This window comes from Saccopteryx bilineata, chromosome 3, assembly GCF_036850765.1.
Source record: "Saccopteryx bilineata isolate mSacBil1 chromosome 3, mSacBil1_pri_phased_curated, whole genome shotgun sequence".
Taxonomy (NCBI): domain Eukaryota; kingdom Metazoa; phylum Chordata; class Mammalia; order Chiroptera; family Emballonuridae; genus Saccopteryx; species Saccopteryx bilineata.
This window is the reverse complement of record NC_089492.1, coordinates 42,456,533-42,480,216: the sequence shown is the minus strand read 5'-3', so window position 1 is coordinate 42,480,216 and position 23,684 is coordinate 42,456,533. Positions and strand designations below refer to the sequence as shown.

The following is a 23,684-nucleotide window of genomic DNA, read 5'->3' as shown; positions in this document are numbered from 1 at the left end:
GTTCCTAGTAAAATCTATATCCCTAAACAACAGGACTAATAAAATAGGTAAGATCTCCTCGTTCACAGCTAAGAGTTACATCAACAGCTTTTAGACACACACACAGAATTTATGAAGTACTATAAATACCTGATCACAGAGAGACTGTAAAATGGACGCGATATATTCAACACACTGTTGGCAAATAATGCTGTCTCCAGGAGATCGCACCAAAGCTAACAGATCCTGGAATATCTCTGCATATTTTTCATCACCTTTAATAGTTCCATTAATTAGGTGCAAAATAGCTAATTTACAAGCTTTGTGTGAAGCCAGTGCATCAAGAAGAGCAAGCAACCTGGTGGTTTGGCTAGTATACTGTTTTTCTTTATCTTCTGAAGTGCTGAAATAAAATCAATATACTTAGTAAACAAAGTTCTTGACTTTAAGGCATTATTTAACTAATATTTATTTTTTAAAACATATCTACTTACAATAATCTTGTATAAAACATTCCATTTCTTGGATATGACAATTCTGGAATTTTATATATAATTACTATAAAATTTTATTTAAAAATTTATAAATTTAGGTTTTCAGTAATGTATTTTCTAAATCAGAAAACTTTACGATTCACCTTTCACACATCCAAAATCAAGACTTTCAAGTCAATTTGCATATGAATTAAAATCTTCTAAATAAAAATATCCTATATACACTCATATATATATATACATATAGGTGTGTATATTTGTAGGTATATATCTTATCTGTGCATTCTAAACCCTGGTTTCCAAATTCTAAAAAAATGTATCTGTAGAATAACTTGAGGAAAAAATTTTAATGCAAAATGAAAATACCTTTGCAAGTCTTCTACAATCAAATCCAACACAGTTCTCATAATCAGAAGTGCAGTAGGTGAGGCAAGGTCACACAATTGAACACAAATACGCCGTAACATATGTTGAATGGGCTGGCAAGTTGTGCCAGAGAAAGAGCGAACTATTTCTTGGAGCAACTTTGCTTGAACATGAAGGTGCATGCTCCACAATTTTCGGGTGTTGAGTGCCACTGATATATCATGTGGCTCAATAACCTGTTAAAAAAGTATAATGTATGTGTTCGTAGATTTTTTAATATTTATTTAGTCACAGAAACTGTTCATGAAGAATTACTATGAAAAGAACATCTTTACGCATGCTGAAAACATTTAAGATGCTTAAAACACCTATCATACAATTAAACGTTTGTTTGAATTCATTGCATCTAAAAAAATCTTATTGTTCTCAGGATAACAGTCAGTAGAGCAGAGTCCATTGGTGAAGCAACCTAGTTAATGGAAAATTCTAACACATGATAAGGAGAAAAAACGGGTTTAAAAATAACAAAAGTACAAGTATACATAACAGCATAATAAAATTCATGTTAACAAAAATTTATTTAAAATGTTACCCGCCGTTATTTCCTAAATGACCGACTTGCTTCAGTTTTATCTCACCCTCACCAGTTATTTTATGTCTTTTTTAGGGGAAAAAAATGAGAGTTGCTTTTGCTTTTGTTTGTTTTAACAAAATCACTGCTTTTAAAAGAGCATTACTGCCATCATTTATAAGATGCATGTTATATGGAAGTGATACCTGAGTTGTTTGCATGGGCAATGGTAGAGGCAGCAGCTCTGAAAGGAGTAAAAGTCCAGAAAAAAATCCTTCAGGAACCTTCAAGATTGAAGAAAGAACTTCTTTTAACATTAAAGACCAAGTATTATTGGCCAGAGTCTCTTCTGAGATTGTGAGTTTTTCATTAACTCCTTGTGTAAAAGTTAGTAAGATATCAATAATATCATTCTGAATTTTCTGTTCATCGCTATCCAAACGACCTGAGAGGGGGATAGAGCACAGGAGCATGTGTAAAGTCACAAGTGCTGAAGGAACACGCATATCCTTAAACTCAAAGGAGCCACCTCTCAGGAGTTCTGTTAACATAGTTTTAAGAAGAGTGAGTGTGCAGCGAGCCATTGAAATAGTAGTAACTCTGTGAAGGATAGTCCCCATGTTGACATGTAGCCTCCAAGGCTGAGTCAAAATACTGTTCAATTTTTGCAGAACCCGAATAAAGGTGTCCATTCCTTCAGCTGAAAAAAGCTGAATAACAGCAAGATTCCATTTCAGGTCTTTCTGTTGACCTTTATAGAGAATAAAAGGAAAAGAAAAACCAATTACTTATATGTTAATAATCAGTTAAGATCCTAGAATATTTTATTTAATAAATGATATTCATATGAGGCTTAAAAAATGGTAGTTGTTAAGTAGAGTAGCCACATTACCTTCAACAGGGGGTGGTGGGCATGCCACATTACAAAGAACACGTAAAGCAGTGGTAAGGCCAACTCCTTCTGGAGTCATCAAGTTATCAATATTCTTTAAAAATAAAAATAAACAAGTTTAATTTCTTGGTACCTGTCAGATCAAGAAAAAATCCCAGAGAAGGCATTAGTTAAAAATGTGAGTTTCAAAAAACAAAATGAGTTTCAAGTTTACTTAAAAATTTTAAGTACATTTAAAACATAAAGCTAATAAAGTCTATAAAGGTTATCTGAACTTTGGTATATGATGTATCATATGATATTATATAAATAAAATGAATAATTGCAAAGTAAAGCATAATGAAAAGTACTACACCAAAGGTAGCATATAGAAATGTTTGAAACTCTCTGTATGAAGAATTTAAATCCGCTTTCTATACATCTTCTGTCCCAAAAATTAAACAACGACTCTGATTTTACAAAGCTCTATAATAAACCTCTTTCAAAACTGAAGCAGCAACAGGAAATGTTTTAGTACATAACATGCATTTTTTAAAAAAGCAGATACCCCAGGAGTCCAGTTATGAAGGTCAGTCAGGGCAGTGGTCGGCAACCTCATTAGTCAACAGAGCCAAATATCATCAGTACAATGACTGAAATTTCTTTTGAGCGCCAAATTTTTTAAACTTAAACTATATAGGTAGATACATTGTTATTAACTTAATTAGGGTACTCCTAAATTGGCCTTTGCTAAACACTCAAGGGGCCAAAGAGCCACGTGTGGCTCACAAGCTGAGGTTTGCTGACCAAGGAGTTGCAGGGGTCCCCAAACTACGGCCTGTGGGCCGCATGTGGCCCCCTGAGGCCATTTATCTGGCCCTCACCACACTTCTGGAAGGGGCACCTCTTTCATTGGTGGTCAGTGAGAGGAGCATAGTTTCCACTGAAATACTGGTCAGTTTGTTGATTTAAATTTACTTGTTCTTTATTTTAAATATTGTATTTGTTCCCGTTTTGTTTTTTTACTTTAAAATAAGATATGTGCAGTGTGCATAGGGATTTGTTCATAGTTTGTTTGTTTTTTATAGTCCAGCCCTCTAACGGTCTGAGGGACAGTGAACTGACCCCCTGTGTAAAAAGTTTGGGGATCCCGGAGTTAGGGCATAGTAAGAAGGAAAAAATTTACAGTTGCCTATGTCCTTAGCACTTGCCAATGCCATGTTTCCTGGCAACAAATAGTTAAGCTTAAATTTCTTTTTTGTAATTTCTACAGAATAGCATATATAAATGGTTTAAAATTTTTTAAGAAATAACATTTTTAAATGTTACTATTTCAACTTCTAAATCTCAGAGGAGAAACTGAAAGTAATTCATAGTTATACACCTTAGATTATCTTTTCCTCTAATTTCTTCTTTGTTGCCTTTCAATAATTCCACAAATTACATAAGGCAGCAAGGAGCCACAGAGTAAAATTTCAGTCTTAGAATAACTGTTTTAGATTATCTTGGAATGAGAGTCACTTATAATAACTATAATTAATGGGAAAAGGATTTACATAAAAATAAAAAATCTTTTACTTACAGCATGTAATTCAGATTTCTAGAACTAAATTTCTTTTTGCTTAAACACTTTTACCCAGGCTATCTGATATTTATCGGATACCTTATATATTCTCCTGACCATGCACAAGTACCCCAAACACAGGACCATCTAAATTTACAGGACACTATTGTACTGCTAAATTAAAAGACTGACTATAACGAAAAGCTATAGATGGTCATCTGAGACACAGAGTAAATAATAAAGAAGAATATGATGGTACCACAGAGGTAAAAGTACTCTCAGAAGAGATGGAGTAAAAAAAGGTAAGAGCAGACAACTCTGTAAAGAAAACTCTGAAGCAGATAAACCCAAATCATACTTTGTTGTTTTCTCCCCCAAGTCTAAAACATTTAATTTAAACTATGGATTTATATGCTTTATACAATTATAAGCTCAATGTTTTAGCCCTGGCCAGTTGGCTCAGTGGTAGAGCGTTGGCCTGGCGTGCTGAAGTTCCGAGTTCGATTCCCGGCCAGGGTGCACAGGAGAGGCGCCCATCTGCTTCTCCACCCCTCCCCCTCTCCTTCCTCTCTGTCTCTCTCTTCCCCTCCCGCAGCCGAGGCTCCATTGGAGCAAAGATGGCCCCGGCGCTGGGGATGGCTCCTTGGCCTCTGCCCCAGGCGCTAGAGTGGCTCTGGTCGCGACAGAGCGACGCCCGGATGGGCAGAGCATCACCCTCTGGTGGGCGTGCCGGGTGGATCCCGGTTGGGCGCATGCGGGGAGTCTGTCTGACTACCTCCCCGTTTCCAGCTTCAGAAAAGTACAAAAAAAAAAAAAAAAAAATTAAAATAATCTCAATGTTTTTAGGCATAATTCAATGTTTTTCATTAAGCTTTTTAATTTGTGTTAACATATATAGATTCAAGTATCCCACTCAATATAATACCCTCACCTCCAACATACCCCCATCACACCCACTTTACTCCCTCCCTTCCTTCCCTCCCCTCTGGGATTTGCTGTCCTGTTATCTGTATCTATGTGTTATGTATATATAATTTCATTAACCCCTTCCCCTTCTCTGACACGGTCCCCTAATTCTCCAAATGGTACTTCACTGTTGGGTCGGAATAGCAAAAGATTAGACAATATATTACACACATTTCAACTCCAAGACTAAAATGGTTTTCACACACACACACACACACACACACACACACACACACTACATACACATAGCTCATCTGTTAAATGTCCCTTCTGTCCCCTAACATAAAATTTCCTATGCATCTAGGAACGTACATGCCCTCAATGTACATGCATACACATTGTATTAGTTAATGAGCAAAAAAAATTTTTTTAATTCCAAAACAATGCAATGATTTTAATAAATTTTTATTATGAATTACTTGAATTATATATAAAATTTTAAATTATTGTAGTATTGTGAATTTTATGATTTTTGTCTTTTATGAATTATTTCTATTGCAGATTTGACCATCCCAAATTAACAAACAGTAGAACTACTCCCCATCGCAATTACCTGAAATTGACTCCATCAATTTTCACCTAAAAATTTTGTGGGAAATTCTTTTTCACTAAAGTTTAACAAAGGATTATATATGTTCTCATAGTTTTTAAGTTTAAATTACTTTTGTAAATGTTATAAAAATGGTAGGTCATATTATTCTACATTGATTTGAGAGGAAAAATAGGACAGAATCTGGTAGTAGAAAGCAGTAGAATACAGGAGGTTGTATAATGTATATACACAATCACACACCGACCTACATTCATTTACCAATCTGTACCCACAAATCAATTAAGCAGTACATTTAACAATTACTACATCATCTACCCAAGTGATTTAATGCATTACTATATATTATCATACAGTTCATATAATTGGGCACTTTCAAGTTTTACTTACCTGTTTAACATATTCAATTAGGTTTGGGATGCAGTTAATTTCAAATCTAAGGTTTTTCAGAGGTTCAAGCCACTTGCCAAGTTCTTAAAAACAAAGAGTAATTTATAATATAGTATTTAAATATAAGAGCCTTTATAACAAAGGAAATAAAGGTACTCTTTTCCAAAGAAAAACATTACCAGATCCATATTGATTTCAATAATCTAAATTTCACACAGGGATAAACTTCCTTCATTCATTAAACAAACTTTAAAATAAATGTTCTACTATACTGGTTGAGAAATAAGAAGTGACCATCTTAGTATTTGGTTTCTGAAAACTTAAACATTTACATGCTTAAACAAGACAATCTAATTAAATTGTTTTTGCAGCATTAAATAAATTTTAAACAAAACAGACTGCTTATAAATTAATACCACAGTTTATTCACCTAATGCTGTCACTGCCTCCCACTCTAAAAACAAGCATGCTCAAAATGTATTAATTTCTGCCTGACCGGTGGTGGCTCAATGGATAAAGTGTCGACCCAGAACGCTGAGGTAACTGGTTCGAAATCCCCAAGGTCGAGGTTGCGGGCTCACTGACTTGAGTGCAAGATCATCAACATGATCCTGTCACTGGCTTAAGCCCCCCAACCCCCACAATGAAGGCATGTATGAAAAGCAATGAATGCACAACTAAAGTGAATCAACTACAAACTGATGCTTCTCATGCTCTCCTCCCTTTCTCTCTCTCTCTCCCTCTCTCTCCCTTACTCTCTAATAAAATAAAATAAATTTTTAAATGTATTAAGCTCTATAAGAATCAAACCCATGGGAGGGACAGTTACTCTAACAAGATCAAGCCCATGTGAGGGACATTTATTGAGTGCCCTTTCCCTTAATATAAATTCTTTCATTTTCCTAATTAGCCTTTATAAAATTAAAAGTACACTATCAGCCCAAAATAATAGCAAACTTTCTTTATGAAGCAAACACAAAATATAACACAACTGAACTCAATACTTTCCTAGAAACTATGGAAAACACCTATACTTTATCAATAATTGTTTAAAAGCATTCTAATACAAAAAGTAGTATACCAGAGTTTAAGATACTTTACAGGAATGACTAAAGGAAACTAAAAATAGTCATGTCTTCCTTGGTTCTATCTATAAGACTCCATGACAATTATGACTGTATACATCTGAGCATTTCTCCTAGACATTTTTAACTCTTTCACATACACAGAATATATTGCTCAAATGAAAACATAAGGAGTAGTAAAACAAATACAAATGTGCCCATCACCCAGAATAAGTAGTACTGTAGAGCAAGAATACATTTGAGGATGCTGTGTGCCTTCCTTTTACAAAGGCATACTTCAGGAAAAAGTTTATTTCCAGTTTGAAAGTTGAGTTTACTACTCAACTTTTACTGGTGGTATCACATATAAAATTTAGGATTAAAAAGAAAAAAAGCCAAACATTATTTACAATATTTACTCAATGTTATCAAATTTTCTACTTGGTAAAGTCAGCAAGCCAGGAACCAAAATAAAATAGTAAAAAAACTTAATAAGATATCTTAAACTTTTCAAGACTGCCCACATAAAGTTTGCCATAAACTTCATTCAACACATTTATATATATACTTTAGAATATAACATTCATATTCATTATTCTTCATTTTTAAGGACTGCATGTGTTAATTCACCACAAATGGTTAAGGTCTGATTAAGTGTAAGTACTTAAAACAGTGTTGTACTTAGAAATACATATATAGAAAAAGAGAACACATATACAAACTGTATACAAAACAAAATTTTTTTTTTTAGAGAGAGAGACAGAGAGAAGGACAGACAGGGACTAACAGGCAAGAAGAAAGAGAGATGAGAAGCATCAATTCTTTGCTGTAGCACCTTAGTTGTTCATTGACTGCTTTCTCATATGTGACTTGACCAGGGGGCTATAGCACAGCGAGTGACCCCTTGCTCCAGCCAGCAACCTTGGACTAAAGTCAGCGATTTTGGGCTTCAAACCAGCGACCTCTGGGCTCAAGCCAGTGACCATGAGGTCATGTCTATGATCTTGGGGTCATGTCTATGATCCTACGCTCAAGCCAGCGACCTCTCAGGGTTTCGAACCTGGATCCTATGTGTCTCAGTCCAATGTTCTATACACTGTGCCACCACCTGGCCAGGCCAAAATGAATTTTTGAGTTTGTCTTTAAACTACTTCTTCCATTTTGATCAGCAATTTCAACTAACCATCAATTTCCATGACTTTCCAGCAAAAGCTACTTCCAGCAATTTCCTAAAAAACTTTTTAAGAACATCACATAAAATACCTTCATAAAAGGTACTTTCAGGGAGTTAAAAACAGCATATTACTAAGTATATTATCAAAATATAATAAAGTATTAATTACAGATATTCAAAGGCTTTTTCCTTCACCTATCATAAATGCTTAAAATAACTCAAGTACCATACCTTGCAATTTAGCATTATTTTCATCTGCTTTACAAAGCTTCAAGAGAGATGCTGCATGATGTTCTAGCATTTGGACATCACTGGAAGACTGAACCACCACCAAAATAAGTATACATGCATAATTATAAGCTACTGACTTCTTAGACTTGGAATCACTGAAACAAAATAAGATTTTAAAGTTTTTGGTACAAAACCATTTTTTCATGAAAAATTTTAAACATTTTTTTCTACATGGTTTAAAGAGACCAAGGAGTTTTACAATGAAACCTGAGTAATTTCCGCAAGACAAAAAATAACATTTTAAATTTCACCTCCAATTCACCTAAAAACACTACTTAAAAGTATATAAACAAAGCATGTGTATCACAATGGAAAGTGAAATTCTATTAAGAAAGATGATCAGAAGAATGAAATACTAACAAATATACTTCATTAGCAATGAAAGATTAGAAAGTACACTTCATTGGTCTCCTTTAAAATGTTTGTCCACTCTGGGTATATAGTAATAAGCATGATGAATCAGTCTAGTAGCATTATTATTCAATCTTCTGATAAGATACAGCTCAATACAGAAACCACTGTTTTCTGCCTTTCCCTAAAAGACTCATCACTCAAGGAATCATACTGAGACCCCACTGTGAGGCCAGTTACCTGGATGCCAAGAAGAGCATGTTTCTCTGCTCATACGCTAAAACCTTCTGCCCTACTGGACAGGCCTTGAAAATTATTACCATTCCCAATCCCCCCACCCAGTCAAATCACATCTGAAACTAGAGCACCATCAATAGTATTTAGAGAGAAGACAGCAAGATAGGCCTCATTACACTTAAGATATATACTCCTGTACCTTAGGATTCCCCTTGACTCAAATTAGCAGGAGCACCACAGTTGCAATCCTTGTCAACACCATGGGGTACCAGGAAGAAGCTGCTAAAAGATCCCCCTCATTGCTTCATAGCTACATTTTTAATTTTTAGATTTCTGTCATTCTAATCCTTGAATTAGTAAGTTATGTTAAGCAAAAAAAAAAAATTATAGTTTTTACTTTCCAAGCAATACCTTTTAAACAACTAGCCCATTAGCAGTTTTCCAATATAATAGAAAACTTAAAAAGTAGGAAATTACCCTAAGGCTTCTTTGGAATAGTACTCCATTAGAGTAATAAGACTTTGGAGATTTTTCTCAAGACTGAAAACATGGCCAACAGCTGATCTTCCCACAGGATTAAAAGTAATCAAATAAAGATTGTGAAGGGTTCCCAAGAGATCTGAATGGTCAGTTTCTTCACTGGAAGTACAACGCTGAAAATGGTTGAACAGTTCTGTAATACACTGCAATGTTTGTGTTGAGTCCTGTAGCCACAAGGCAAATGCATCATCAATAACACCATCCGACTGGAGACCTTCCTCTTCATCTTGATCATAAAGGTGACATAAAGCTCGGATCAACAAATTTGTTGCTTCATATTCGGACATAAAAAACAGAAGACCCTTTTGTGACTGTGCAAGAAACTTTAAAACATCTTTTGTGGCCTGCAGCACACCAGGATGGGCACTTGTAACTGGGACTGACAGAAGCAAGGTAACCAACTCCAAGAAGTGGTGACTGTGAAGATACCTGGAGAAAAATTAATTGATATGTTAAGTCAGTACAAAACATTCTTCATTTATTCAGTAGTCTTTAGACAGGAGAGGTAAAAATTTTCATGGCTATAATTCTTATCCTCAGCATTATGTAGCTTTAACTAAAAACATGTGAGTAGCAAGTCTTCTCTCCACTATGTCAAACGAACATGAAAAGTTCTGTGAGGCTTTTTCCTAGCTAGCACTCAAAAGATGTTGAATAAATATTGACAAATTTTCTCTTTCCAGGATCTACCCTGACTTTAAATTCTGGGCCTTCTTTCCAGGCTATGTATCAAATGCTTCTTTTTCACCATGGTCCTAACTACCCTTGGCATATCTCAATTAATGTATATAGAAAAATATAGGACATGTACTATAAAAAATATACCGCATTTTTTCGCTGCATAAGATGCACCCCCCCCAAAGGGGAGGGGAAAATGCCCATGTATCTTATAGAGCGAAAAATATGGCATTTTATTAAATATTTTAACACACCATTTGGTTCAGAATATGTTTTTTCTTATTTTCCTCCTTAAAACCCTAGGTGTGCCTGACCAGGCGGTGGCACAGTGGATGGAGTGTTGGACTAGGATGCGGAGGACCCAGGGTCAAGACCCCGAGGTCACCAGCTTGAGTGCAGGCTCATCTGGTTTGAGCAAAGCTCATCAGCTTAGACCCAAGGTCTCTGGCTAGAGCAAGGGGTTTCTCAGTCTGCTGTAGCCCCACGGTCAAGGCACATATGAGAAAGCAATCAATGAACTAAGGTGTCACAACGAAAAACTGATGATTGGTGTTTCTCATTTCTCTTCGTTCCTGTCTGTCTGTCCCTATCTCTCTCTATCTCTCTATCTCTGTAAAAAACAAAAAAACAAACTCCTAGGTGTGTCTTATGGTCAGGTGCGTCTTATGGAGCAAAAAGTATGGTATACTATATTCAGATTTACTATAGGTAGTATATCTAAATTAGTACTTCTAGAGGAAAAAAAATCAAATTACCAACTTTTAGTATTTGACTACTTCATACTACTATACATAGCAATTTTTAAAATCTTTTTATCAAATCCAAGAACCATTTTTAGCATTCATAGCTGTACAGAAAAATATGAATTTACTGAACACCCCAAAATAGACACAATTGATAAGAATATTTTTGTTGTCCTAAAATAACTCTACACTCTACCTATTCATGCCTTCCTCCTTGCCAACTCCTAGCAATCACTGATCTTTTTTACTGTCTCCATAGTTTTGCCTTTTCCAGAATGACATATATAGTTAGAATCACACAGTATGAAATTTCCTCTTCAATCATATTATTGTTTAAATTCAGGCTTCTATTTCATAATAAACACCCTTGGTAACTTATTACTATAATGGCAACCAAAACTCTCAAAGACAAAAACTCCGTAATTACTGTGCTCTAAGAGTATCATTAATCACCTTATTCAGAACACAGTTAACATGACAGGCCTGACTGCTTATTCTTATAACAAACTGTTTGCAAAGTTGACTCTTGGCTGATATCTGGGAACTTGGATTTTAGGAATGTTCCTACAGCCCAACTGATAAGAATACTCACTGTGCCTAAACTCTTTATGCAAATAATCTGTAATTTACCCTAAATATAAGCTTTCTTTCTGGGAGTCTGGAACTCTGGTACATGCTATGTATTAGAGGTCTATCTATGTGGCTGGCTATCACCCAATAATAAGCTTGGAGGATGAGATTCTAATGAGCTTCCACAGTAGGCAACACTTCACACATGTTGTCACAATTTGTTTCTAGAGAACTAATTAGGTCCTGTTTGAGTACACTTGGAGAGGACTCTGTAAGCTTATGACTGGTTCCCCAGACTTCTCCCTATGTACTTGCTTCTTTTTCTGATTGCGCTTTGTATCTTTTTATGGTAATAAATCATAGTTGTGAGTACAACACTGAGTCCTGTGAGTTCTCCTAGCAAACTTGGGGGTGATCCTGGAGACCATAACACAGGACATTAAGAGTCTTGGCCCTGGCCAGTTGGATCAGTGGTAGAGCATCAGCCCGGCGTGTAGATGTCCCACGTTCAATTCCCTGTCAGGGCACATAGGAGAAGCGACCATCTGCTTCTCCCCCCCTCCCCTCCCGCCCCCCTCCCACTCCTACAACTAAGGCTTGATTCCAGCAAACTGGCCCTGGGCATTGAAGATGCTCTAGTGGCCTCTGCCTCAGGTGCTAAAAATAGCTTGGTTACCTAGCAACAGAGCAATGTCTCAGATGGACAGAACATTGCTCCATAGGGTGGATCCCAGTCAGGTGGATCCCAGTCAGGGCGCATGCCCCTGTCTCTCTGCCTCCCCTGCTCTCAAATAATTAAAAAAAAAAAAGGTATTGCCATCATATCAAACTAATACTACCAAAATTATTTCTCTTTTCAAAATTCATTCTTGTTCCTATTTACCAGTTTCTGTTAATAGTTACCCTAGCTAGAAACCTCAATACATCTTTAGCTCTTGCTCACTGTCTTTTACCTACTAGTTCCAGTTGCCAAGTCCTAGTAACTGCCTTTTTTTTTCTTTTTACAAATTCTTTTGATAGTAGCATAGTATTTCTCTTTCTACTCCATGTCACTATATTAAGCCAACTACGTAACATAACTAGTACCTAGAATCTTCAGATTGGCATATCTACCTAATAACTCCAACTTCTCTTCCATTGCAATATATAATTTTAGAACAAAATTTCTGATCATAACACAACTTTGATCATATCGGATACTCAAGATCTTTCCACATTCTAAAAACAAAATTTAATTGTTTTTCTTTTAAGTGAGAGGAAGGGAGAAAGACAGACTCCCCCCAAGTGCCTCGACCAGGATCCACCCAGCAACCTGTCTGGGGCTGAGGGCTGAATCAACGGAGCTATTGTCAGCACCTGAGGCCGATGTGCTAGGTATCCTCAGCACCCAGGGCCGCTGCTCAAACCAATCGAGACGCTGGCTACAAGAAGGGAAGAGGGAGAGAAAGGGGAGAGGAAGGGGAAGAGAAGCAGATGGTTGCTTCTCATGCGTGCCCTGACTGGGGATCAAACCTGGGCCGTCCACATGCCAGGCCAACACTCTATCCACTGAACTAACCAGCCAGGGCCAAAATTTAAATTCTTTAACGCAGCATTCCAGATAAAGTCTGATACTTAAATGTACCTCCCCCTCCCACAAGTTATGGCAGAAGAAACAATATTTAATAGGCTGTTAATTACTTGTTTCCCCTCAGTGACTTTTTGAAAATATCACTGGTACCTCTTTCCTACACTCACTACCCTCAGTCATCCTCAGTGTATGACTTTACTTCCTTCTTTACTAAAAATGAAGTGATCAGTGAGAAGTGCCTTGGCTCCTTTAGTGTCCCCATACTACAAATAATCTACATTTATATACTCATAAGGTTTCCTTTTTCTTGTTCAAAGCCAAACGCCTACACTTGTACTCTTCACCTCATCTCCTATCAGATAATTACCCTAGCTATTATCATCTCTTCTGCTATAACAGCTCAAACTAGGGCAAGATCTGTTTCAGCTAAAAACAGGAATGGATCAGTATTGACTTCAGAGTAAACAAACACTATTTTGTTACTGCAGTGTGCCGTAATTAAAAGCAAATTTAATTACAGATATAAGAAATATATAAAATTAAAATAGCCTTCTCCATAGTTATAAAATTATTTACCAGCAAAATACCCCCCCAAAAGTCTCAAAAATTAAAAAATCTGCTGAGGGTGCTGATACTAATAATGGCAAAACGTATCAACATATTTACTAGAAATTTAGATGGCTGAAAACAAATACTAATTGAACCTTAAAGATATGTTTAGCAAGGACTGTAAAAGTAAGTTAGTAAAACAGAAGTTTAACTTACAATACAGATTAGGTAAAAGGAGTTTCACACAGAAGAGCTCTCCTTCCTATGCCATCCTCTTATACCACCTTCCTAGAAGCAACTCAGCAGTTTCTCATTTATTCTTGCTCAGAAATGTGCCTAATATGACATACTTCTCAGTTTCACATCTATTTTGAAATACCAAATATCCTCACACAGTTATGTATTATTTAAAGCATAAAAAATTCAACCACATAAAACTGCCACCAATGACTTATGAATAGTATCTCCAAACCAAAAAAGTCTTACCTGAAGAGAACAGGATATGGATCATCCCTTTCTGGAGGTCCAGTAATACGTGCCATTGTTGGGAACGACTTGACAGGAGGTTGGATCATTGTATGAGGCGCAGTTTCCATTAAATGGTAAACTTCTTCCATGAGATTAATAAGCTTTTCTATTTCCCCTTCACTTATATTTGAAGATTCCAAAAGATCCATATCCATTGAAGCCTCTGCCTCACTTTCATATTCTGGGTTTGTTCTTTCAAATCCAGTATCTGTGTCATGATCAGGTTCACTGTGGTTAGGAACAGATGAAGTCTTCTCTGCTAAATGGTCACCAAGTCTTTTAATCTCTGACAAGATTTCATAGAAATGGCACTTCTGAAGGATAGCTGAACCAGCAGTGACAACCCTCACAGTCTGATCTAAAAGTATGAGCTCCAAAAGTTTTTGATAGCCAGTTTTTTCACTCTGCTTACCTCTTAAAAAAGCTTCCATTCCTTCTGTCATACTAATGACACTGTCCAAAGCTTTAAAAGCATTTAACTTAAGAGAAGAGGAGACATGATCAGCAAACAGGAGCTCAAATAATCCACTGATCACGCCTGCTTGTAGCAGTCCCATGACTCCTTGAGCTCCACATTCTGCTAGTGAGGACACTAATTTGGTCCCAGCTTTGAGTTGTCGGACATTTAAGGCAATGGGTTGGCGAAGGGCTACTTGTAAATTTAATGCTTGCATAGTCCAGTCTACCAACTGGCCAAGGGAGTCTTGTTTTGTGTTTTTTAACTGCAAATAACTTAATCCTTTTATTATTAAACTTGGAATTTCTTCTAAAGCTGTTACCCATTTTGCACCTCTATCTTCCTGATATAAATCTAACAGTTCAGTTAACTTCACTGAGGCTTCTATTGCCCCTGAATTTTCTTTATCTGGACCTTGATCCTTCATTCTACTGATTTCAATTTCAAAAGTAGTCTTGTATGGACAGCTGAAGTATAAAAGTGGCACAAGTTCCCTATCATACGGATCATATGTCATAGGAGGAACTGAAGCTAAGTCTTCAGCAGTGTATTCAACATCAAAGTTTGGATACTTAAATGTTTCACGTTCCAAGTCAGCAATTCCATCTTCATCACTGGAAATTTGTTCATAACCATCGTCTCCTGAAAATTAGTTTGAATAATATTTAAATATGACATCATTGTTTAATACAAAAATCTGATTAAACAAAAAACAATTTACTTAATAGTATGAAAAATAAGAATGATTTCAACAAAATAAATTTCTGCCCCCATATCTTAACAATTACCCACATTTATCATTTCTAATAATTACAAAGAAACTTCATAAGCAAAGTCTTCTATTTTATCTGTTCACCTTTACAACTACAGGTATCTTTTCCTCACAGAAAAAATAGAAATAATCTAGCTCCATTCTCTCAACTTTTCCACCGTATGTTCTCTGATTAAGAAAACAGCCTAGCCCTGGCCGGTTGGCTCAGCGGTAGAGCGTCGGCCTAGCGTGCGGAGGACCGGGGTTCGATTCCCGGCCAGGGCACACAGGAGAAGCGCCCATTTGCTTCTCCACCCCTCCGCCGCGCTTTCCTCTCTGTCTCTCTCTTCCTCTCCCGCAGCCAAGGCTCCATTGGAGCAAAGATGGCCCGGGCGCTGGGGATGGCTCTGTGGCCTCTGCCCCAGGCGCTAGAGTGGCTCTGGTCGCAACATGGCGACGCCCAGGATGGGCAGAGCATCGCCCCCTGATGGGCAGAGCATCGCCCCTGGTGGGCGTGCCGGGTGGATCCCGGTTGGGCGCATGTGGGAGTCTGTCTGACTGTCTCTCCCTGTTTCCAGCTTCAGAAAAATGAAAAAGAAAAAAAAAAAAGAAAACAGCCTGGCCTGACCAGGCGGTGGCGCAGTAGATGGAGCATCAGATTGGGATGCGGAAGATCCAGGTTTGAGACCCCGAGGTTGCCAGTTTGAGCGCCGGCTCATCTGGATTCAGCAAAAAGCTCGCCAGCTTGGACCCAGGGTCGCTGGCTCGAGCAGGGGGTTATTCGGTCTGCTGTAGGCCCACGGTCAAGGCACGTGTGAGAAAGCAATCAATGAACAACTAAGGTGTCACAATGCGCAGCGAAAAACTAATGATTGATGCTTCTCATCTCTCCGTTCCTGCCTGTCTGTCTCTGTCTATCCCTCACTCTGACTCTCTGTCTCTGTAAAAAAAATTAAAAATAAAAATAAAAAAGAAAAAAAAAGAAAAGAAAACAGCCTGCCTGAAATCTCACTATTTGACAAATACAATACATCTAAAAAGGATTACTTGATGATCTGGGAATGGAGGAAGCTAAAAAAGTATCACTAATCCTAGTTATTTATATTTTGTAAAAGGGCCTTTTTGATACTAAAATAAGCCTCTCTTACTAGACTAACCCTCACCTTTACTATTTTAGAAAAACCAAGGCAGATTATCTGTCGTTTGCATAAATGCTTTAACATTACATGCCATTTCTTAGACAAATTAAGAGTCCAGGCCCTGGCCGGTTGGTTCAGCGGTGGAGCATCAGCCTGGCGTGTGGGGGACCCGGGTTCGATTCCCAGCCAGGGCACATAGGAGAAGCGCACATTTGCTTCTCCACCCCGCCCCCCTCCTTCCTCTCTGTCTCTCTCTTCCCCTCCCGCAGCCAAGGCTTCATTGGAGCAAAGATGGCCCGGGCGCTGGGGATGGCTCCTTGGCCTCTGCCCCAGGTGCTAGAGTGGCTCTGGTCGCGGCAAAGCGACGCCCCGGAGGGGCAGAGCATCGCCCCCTGGTGGGCAGAGCATCGCCCCTGGTGGGCGTGCAGGGTGGATCCCGGTCAGGTGCATGCGGGAGTCAGACTATCTGACTATCTCTCCCCTTTTCCAGCTTCAGAAAAATACAAAAAAAAAAATACACACACACACAAAAAAAGAGTCCAATAGCTTGAGTCTCTCTTACTTTTTGTTTCTAAAGAAGTAAAACCTATTGTAATTAGTCTTCAGCATCATGCTGTCACATATTCCTGTATTGAGATACACCCCCCCCCCGAATTTCTAAAATAATGTAGCATTTTGCTAAAATATTTAGGTGGCAAACGTCTTTAGGAATTCCACTGAGTTTACACCATCATTCCTTACTTTGAAAACAGCCCACCAAATTCCCAGTCACTATGTATATATTTGCTGCATCACCCTGCTCTGACCAAAGCTGATGCTATCAAGGGGCAATTTATATCATAGCGGACCAAACAGAATCTCTCTCTCAGGAAACTGGAAATAGAACTGAGATACAGCCAGGTAAGCTGGTTGATTAAAAGATTAAAGCTGTGGGGTGAATAAAGAAACAACAGTTAGTTGAGAGAAAAAAGCAGCAACATAAAGCAAAGAAAATATGAAAACCCAACCTCTAGTCAAAGTCTTGAAGCCCAGTTATATTTCAACCATTGAGTTTCTTGAAAGCCAATCTTAGTTATAAATTCTTCTGCATTGTTCAAAGGCACATCAAGTTAGCTTCTAGCACTTAAAACCAAAAAGTCTAATATAACTTACCTTCACCTTCTTCATCTTCTTCACCTTCCTCCTCTTCATCTTCTTCATCCTCTTCAGGAATACTGTCTACTGTATGACGATCATCCTCATCCTCATCCTCTTCTTCCTCTACATCCACATCATCTTCATCATCTCCTTCCTCTTGCTGTTCCTCTTCTACTTCTCCTTCATCAGAATACTGACCTTCCTGGGGAACAGAATTCCGATCAGGAGAAATGGGCTCAAAGTAATCTTCTCTATGTGGAGCATCCTCTTCCTTGTCACCAGGCACTGAAAATTGATTTAAGGCACAGATTACTTTTTTAAATTATTTTTCAATTACAGTTGACAAACAATATTATACAGCAGGTGTCCCCAAACTACAGCCTGTGGGCCGCATGCGGCCCCCTGAGCCATTTATCCGGCCCCCACCGCATTTCTGGAAGGGGCACCTTTTTCACTGGTGGTCAGTAAGAGGAGCACTGTATGTGGCGGCCCTCCAACGGTATGAAGGACAGTGAACTGGCCCCCTGTGTAAAAAGTTTGGGGACCCCTGTTATATAGTGTGTCTGTAAAGTCATGGTGCACTTTTGACTGGTCACAGGAAAGAAACAAAAGATGATAGAAGTGTGAAATCTGCACCAAATAAAAGGAAAACTCTCCCAGTTTCATACCTATTCAGTGCAGTTCGATGTGGGCTCACGCACAGATTTTTTAGGGCTTCTTAGGTAGCTATCCCATATAGCCTCTACAGACTCATCACTGACTGATAGCCTACCAGAACGGGGTTTCTCCACCAAACTGCTGGTTTCCTTCAACTGCTTATCCCACTGAGTAATGTTATTCCTATGTGGTGGCACTTCGTTATAAACACGCCAATATTCACGATGCACTTTGGTCACGGATTCGAATTTAGCGAGCCACAGAACACACTGAACTTTCCTCTGTACCATCCATATCTCGACTGGCATGGCCACGGGCTGCTCCACTGTATACGTCTTCATCTGCGCATGGGCACATGCTGCCACATCATCCTACAGTAACTGGGAGGGTTTTCCTTTTATTTGGTGCAGATTTCATTCACATTTCTATCATCTTCTGTTGCTTTCCTGTGACCGGCCAAAAGTGCACCATGACTTTACGGACACACTGTATTAGTTTCAGATATAAATCACAATGATTAGACATTTACATACTTTACAAAGTGACTGCCCTGGCACCATAGTTATTTTAATACTACTGACTATATTTCCAATGCTGTTCTTTACCTGCCTATGACTACTTTTATAACTGGAAATCTATACTTCTTAATCCCTTTCACCTTTTTATCCATCCCCCCATCCCTCCCATCTGGCAACTATCAATTTGTTCTCTGTATCTTTAAGTTTATTTTGTTTCTTCATTTCTTGCTTTTAGATCCCACATGTAAGTGAAACCATGCATTATTTGCCTTCCTCATGGCTGGGTAAAATACCACTGTGTGTGTGTGTGTGTGTGTGTGTGCAGGCATGCGTGTGCGCGCACGCATATATATATATATACACACCTCTTCTTTATCCATTTGTTTAGCAATGAACACCTAGATTGATTCCATATGTTGGCTAATGTAAATAATATTGCAATAAACATGAGGTGCATATATCTTTTTAAGTCATATGATAGTTCTATTTTTATTTTTTTTGAAGAACCCCCATACTGTTTTCTATAGGGCTGCGCTAATTTACATTCTCACCAACTGTGCGTGAGAGTTTCCTTTTCCCCCCTCCACACATTTGTTGTTTGTTAATTTACTGATGATCACCACTCTGAAAGGTGAGGTGATATCTCACTGTGGTTTCAATTTGCATTTCCCTGATGATTAGTGATGTTGAACAACTTTTCATATGTCTATTAGACATCTATATGTCCTTTTTGAAGAAATGTCTATTCAGGTCCTCAAAACACAGATTATTTTAATAGTTTAAATAACTTGAGGCAGCAGAATTGGATACTGTAATTAATGACATTTTGAATAATCTAGCTTATAAATACATTTTTTTTAGCAGGCGCGTATGCGCAGGAGCAGGAGAGAGAGGAAGGGAGAGGGACATGGACAGAGACAGGAAGGGAGAGAGATGCGAAGAATCACCTTAGTTGTTCACTGATTGCTTTCTCATACATGTCTTGATAGAGGGGAGGGCTCAAGCCAGTGACCATGGGGGAATGTCAATGATTCCACGCTCAGCACTTAAGCCAGTGACCTTGGAGTTTTGAACCTAGACCCTCAGTGTCCCAGGCTGATGCTCTATCTACTGTGCCATTGCCTGGTCTGGCAATTTAGCTTATACATTTTTTAAAAAAGGTTGCTTTAAAAAAATTATTAAGAGTATACATTCGCTGACCAGGCGGTGGCGCAGTGGATATAGCATCGGACTGGGATGCAGAGGACCCAGGTTTGAGACCCTGAGGTCGCCAGCTTGAGCGCGGGCTCATCTGGTTTGAGTAAAGCTCACCAGCTTGGACCCAAGGTCGCTGGCTCAAGCAAGGGGTTACTTGGTCTGCTGAAGGCCCACAGTCAAGGTACATATGAGAAAGCAATCAATGAACAACTAAGGGGTCACAATGTGCAATGAAAAACTAATGATTGATGCTTCTCATCTCTCTGTTCCTGTCTGTCTGTCCCTGTCTATCCCTTTCTCTGACTCCGTAAAAAAAAAAAAAAAAGAGTATACACTGTACAACTTTTTATAGTCAGAATTAATCAAGTATATACTATTTTATGTGCTAATACCATCACCTTAGTTCATTTCTTTTGATCGATTGAGTAACTATGCTGACTTTTACTTCTTCTAATACAGTGTTTATTTTTACTGATACTCTTCTGTATATACAACATAGCACATTAACACCTTTTGTTTCAAAACAAGTTGGCAACACTTGAAACAAATTAACTGATATTTTAGAAATAAGTTTATCTGCCAACATAAAAACACAAGAAAGTACTGCACAGTAAGAAAGGGGAAGGAATAATCAAGATTTGATTACTAGCATCTAATTTTTTTCTTTAATAAAAGCACTTAATATTAACATTAATCAAGACAGTAAAAGAAAAACTGCCCTGGCTGGTTGGCTCAGTGGTAGAGCATCGGCCTGACATGCAGGAGGCCCGGGTTCGATTCCCAGCCAGGGCACACAGGAGAGGCGCCTATCTGCTTCTCCACCCCTCCCCCTCTCCTTCCTCTCTGTCTCTCTCTTCCCCTCCTGCAGCCAAGGCTCCATTGGAGCAAAGTTGGCCCAGGTGCTGAGGATGGCTCCATGGCCTCTGCCTCAGGTGCTAGAATGGCCCTGGTTGCAACAGAGCAACACCCCAGATGGGCAGAGCATCGCTCTCTGGTGGGCGTGCCGGGTGGATCCCAGTCGGGCGCATGCGGGAGTCTGTCTGACTGCCTCCCCGTTTCCAGCTTCAGAAAAATACAAAAAACAAAAACAAAAAAAACAAACAAAAAAACAAAAAAAAAAACTAGCACTGATTTTATTTGTACCTGGTAAAGGCATGGGATCATCATCATCATCATCATCAGGTGGAGGAGGTCCTGGTGGAGTTCTTGGTCCCCTTGGCTGTGGTCTTGGAGGGCTTCCATTAAACTGCTCTTCTTTTTCTCCATCAGCTAGAGTTTTATCAGAGACAGAAAAAGATTTCAAGTTATGGCCCTGGCCAGTGGCTCAGTGGATAGAGAATTGGTCCGGCATGTAGATGTCTCAGGTTCAAATTCTGGTTAGGGTACATATTAGAAGGCACATAGGCAATTTGCTTCTCCCCTACTCTCCCCCTTCTCTCCCTCTTCCCTTCCTGCAGCCAGTGGCTCAATTTTTTCAAGTGTGGCCTCTAGTATTGAGGATAGTTTGGTGGTCAGAGCGGCTCAGCCTCAGCCGCTAAAAATAGTTCGGTACTTGAGCTAGCCCCATATGGGGTTGCCAGGTGAACCGTGGTCATTATGCATGCGGCAGTCCACCTCACTATCTCCCCTTCTCTAACCATAAAAAATACACACACACGTACTATGTATTTTTTCAAGTTATTGAAGTATAGAGAAATGAATATATTACAAAAATACAGTTCATCATTGGAGTTTTTCACCTTCAGCATTTATTAACTTTTCTGTGCTAATGTCTAATAGAAATTTTGCTAATTTACATTAATGAAAGATAGAATTTCTGACTCCTACATACCAAAATAGAATGTATATATTTGTGAGCATTATCCCAGAGAAATGAACTTATTTTCCTTCAGGAAGATGTACATGAATGCTCATACCAGCTTTACATGCAACAATCAAAAACTGAAAACTGGCCCTGGCCAGTTGGCTCCATGGTAGAGCATTGGCATGGCGTGCAGGAGTCCCGGGTTCGATTCCCGGCCAGGGCACACAGAAGAGGTGCCCATCTGCTTCTCCACCCCTCCCCCTCTCCTTCCTCTCTGTCTCTCTCTTCCCCTCCCACAGCTGAGGCTCCATTGGAGCAAAGTTGGCCCGAGCACTGAGGATGGCTCCATGGCCTCTGCCTCAGGTGCTAGAATGGCTCTGGTTGCAACAGAGCATCGCCCCCTGGTGGGCATGCCGGGTGGATCCCGGTAGGGCGCATGCGGAATCTGTCTGACTGCCTCCCCGTTTCCAACTTCAGAAAAATACAAAATAAATAAATAAACTGAAAACTACTACCTGGCCTGTGGTGGTATGGTGGATGGTGCACTGACCTGGAATGCTGAGGTCACTGGTTTGAGACCCTGGGTTTGCCCAGTCAAGGAACATACTATAAGCAACCAGTGAACAGCTAGAGTGAAGCAACTACTTCCACCCCCCTTTATAACGTCAATAAATAGCTTTAAAAAAAATACAAAACACTGAAAACTACCTAAATGGTCCTTCAATGACTGAATGGTTAAATAGAATGATACATTCATAAAATGTAATATTGTTAAGCAAGAAAAAAGAATGAAATATATTGATGCATGCGACAAATTAATTATGCTGAATAAAAAAAGCCAATCACAAAAAGATACTACTCCATAAGTCCATTTATAAAACATTTACGAAATAACTGTAGAGACAGAGAACAGATTACTGGTTGGTTAGGGATGAGAGAAATGGGCATGGCTATAAAGAGTACCATTAGAGAACATACCAACACTTGTGATGATCAATTTTTTTGATTGTGGTGGTGGGTATGAAAGGCTAGACATGACATAAAGTTGCACAGAGCTAACACATATGTGTAAGTGTACACACACAAGTACATATATAATTGATGAATGTGAACAAGCTCTACAGATTGTATCAGTATCAATTTTCTTATTTTGATATTGTACTACAGTAGTAAAAGATGTTAGCACTGGAAGAAGCAGAGAAAGAGTGCAGAGAACGCCCCTGCACATTTCTTTGCAAACTTTTAATTACATAAAATAAAAAGTTGGCCCTGGCTGGTTGGCTCAGCGGTAGAGCGTCGGCCTGGCGTGCGGGGGACCTGGGTTCGATTCCCGGCCAGGGCACATAGGAGAAGCGCCTATTTGCTTCTCCACCCCCCCCCTCCTTCCTCTCTGTCTCTCTCTTCCCCTCCCGCAGCCAAGGTTCCATTGGAGCAAAGATGGCCCGGGCGCTGGGGATGGCTCCTTGGCCTCTGCCCCAGGCGCTAGAGTGGCTCTGGTCGCGGAAGAGCGACGCCCCGGAGGGGCAGAGCATCTCCCCCTGGTGGGCGTGCCGGGTGGATCCCGGTCAGGTGCATGCGGGAGTCTGTCTGACTGTCTCTCCCCGTTTCCAGCTTCAGAAAAATACAAAAAAAAAAAAATAAATAAATAAATAAAATAAAAATAAAAAGTTAAAAACATACATACACATATGCATGAAATGTCAATTACAAAATAAGTTAAGAAAATGTTACAATAGCTACTATGTGTCAGCCACTGTGATAAAACTAAAGACAAAAGAATAGATCAATAAAACTAAGATCTGGTTGTTTGAAAATATAAACAAAATGGAATGCTAGACTCACCAAGAAAAAGAGAATTCAAATAAATTAAAAAAGAATAAAAGAGGAAATACCAGTATTACAACTGAGACCACAGAAATACAAAGGATCATAAGAGACTACTATGAAAAATAATATGCCAACAAACTGAACAACCAGA

At 38.9% G+C, this 23,684-nt stretch overlaps 1 protein-coding gene across 2 annotated transcripts in view; it reads right to left on the bottom strand.

Annotated features, from left to right (window-relative positions):
* Positions 1 to 23,684, bottom strand: part of VIRMA (vir like m6A methyltransferase associated) — an 80,544-nt gene that overhangs the window by 27,816 nt on the left and 29,044 nt on the right. For both annotated transcript variants that reach the window (XM_066266051.1, XM_066266050.1), the window contains exons 6-15: positions 21,046 to 21,171; positions 17,546 to 17,815; positions 14,005 to 15,145; positions 9,346 to 9,837; positions 8,221 to 8,375; positions 5,752 to 5,834; positions 2,303 to 2,396; positions 1,617 to 2,161; positions 840 to 1,075; positions 130 to 382 (exon numbers count right to left, since the gene is read on the bottom strand). In XM_066266051.1, the coding sequence (XP_066122148.1) occupies positions 130 to 382; positions 840 to 1,075; positions 1,617 to 2,161; positions 2,303 to 2,396; positions 5,752 to 5,834; positions 8,221 to 8,375; positions 9,346 to 9,837; positions 14,005 to 15,145; positions 17,546 to 17,815; positions 21,046 to 21,171 (3,395 nt within the window). The remainder of the gene's footprint in view (positions 1 to 129; positions 383 to 839; positions 1,076 to 1,616; positions 2,162 to 2,302; positions 2,397 to 5,751; positions 5,835 to 8,220; positions 8,376 to 9,345; positions 9,838 to 14,004; positions 15,146 to 17,545; positions 17,816 to 21,045; positions 21,172 to 23,684) is intronic.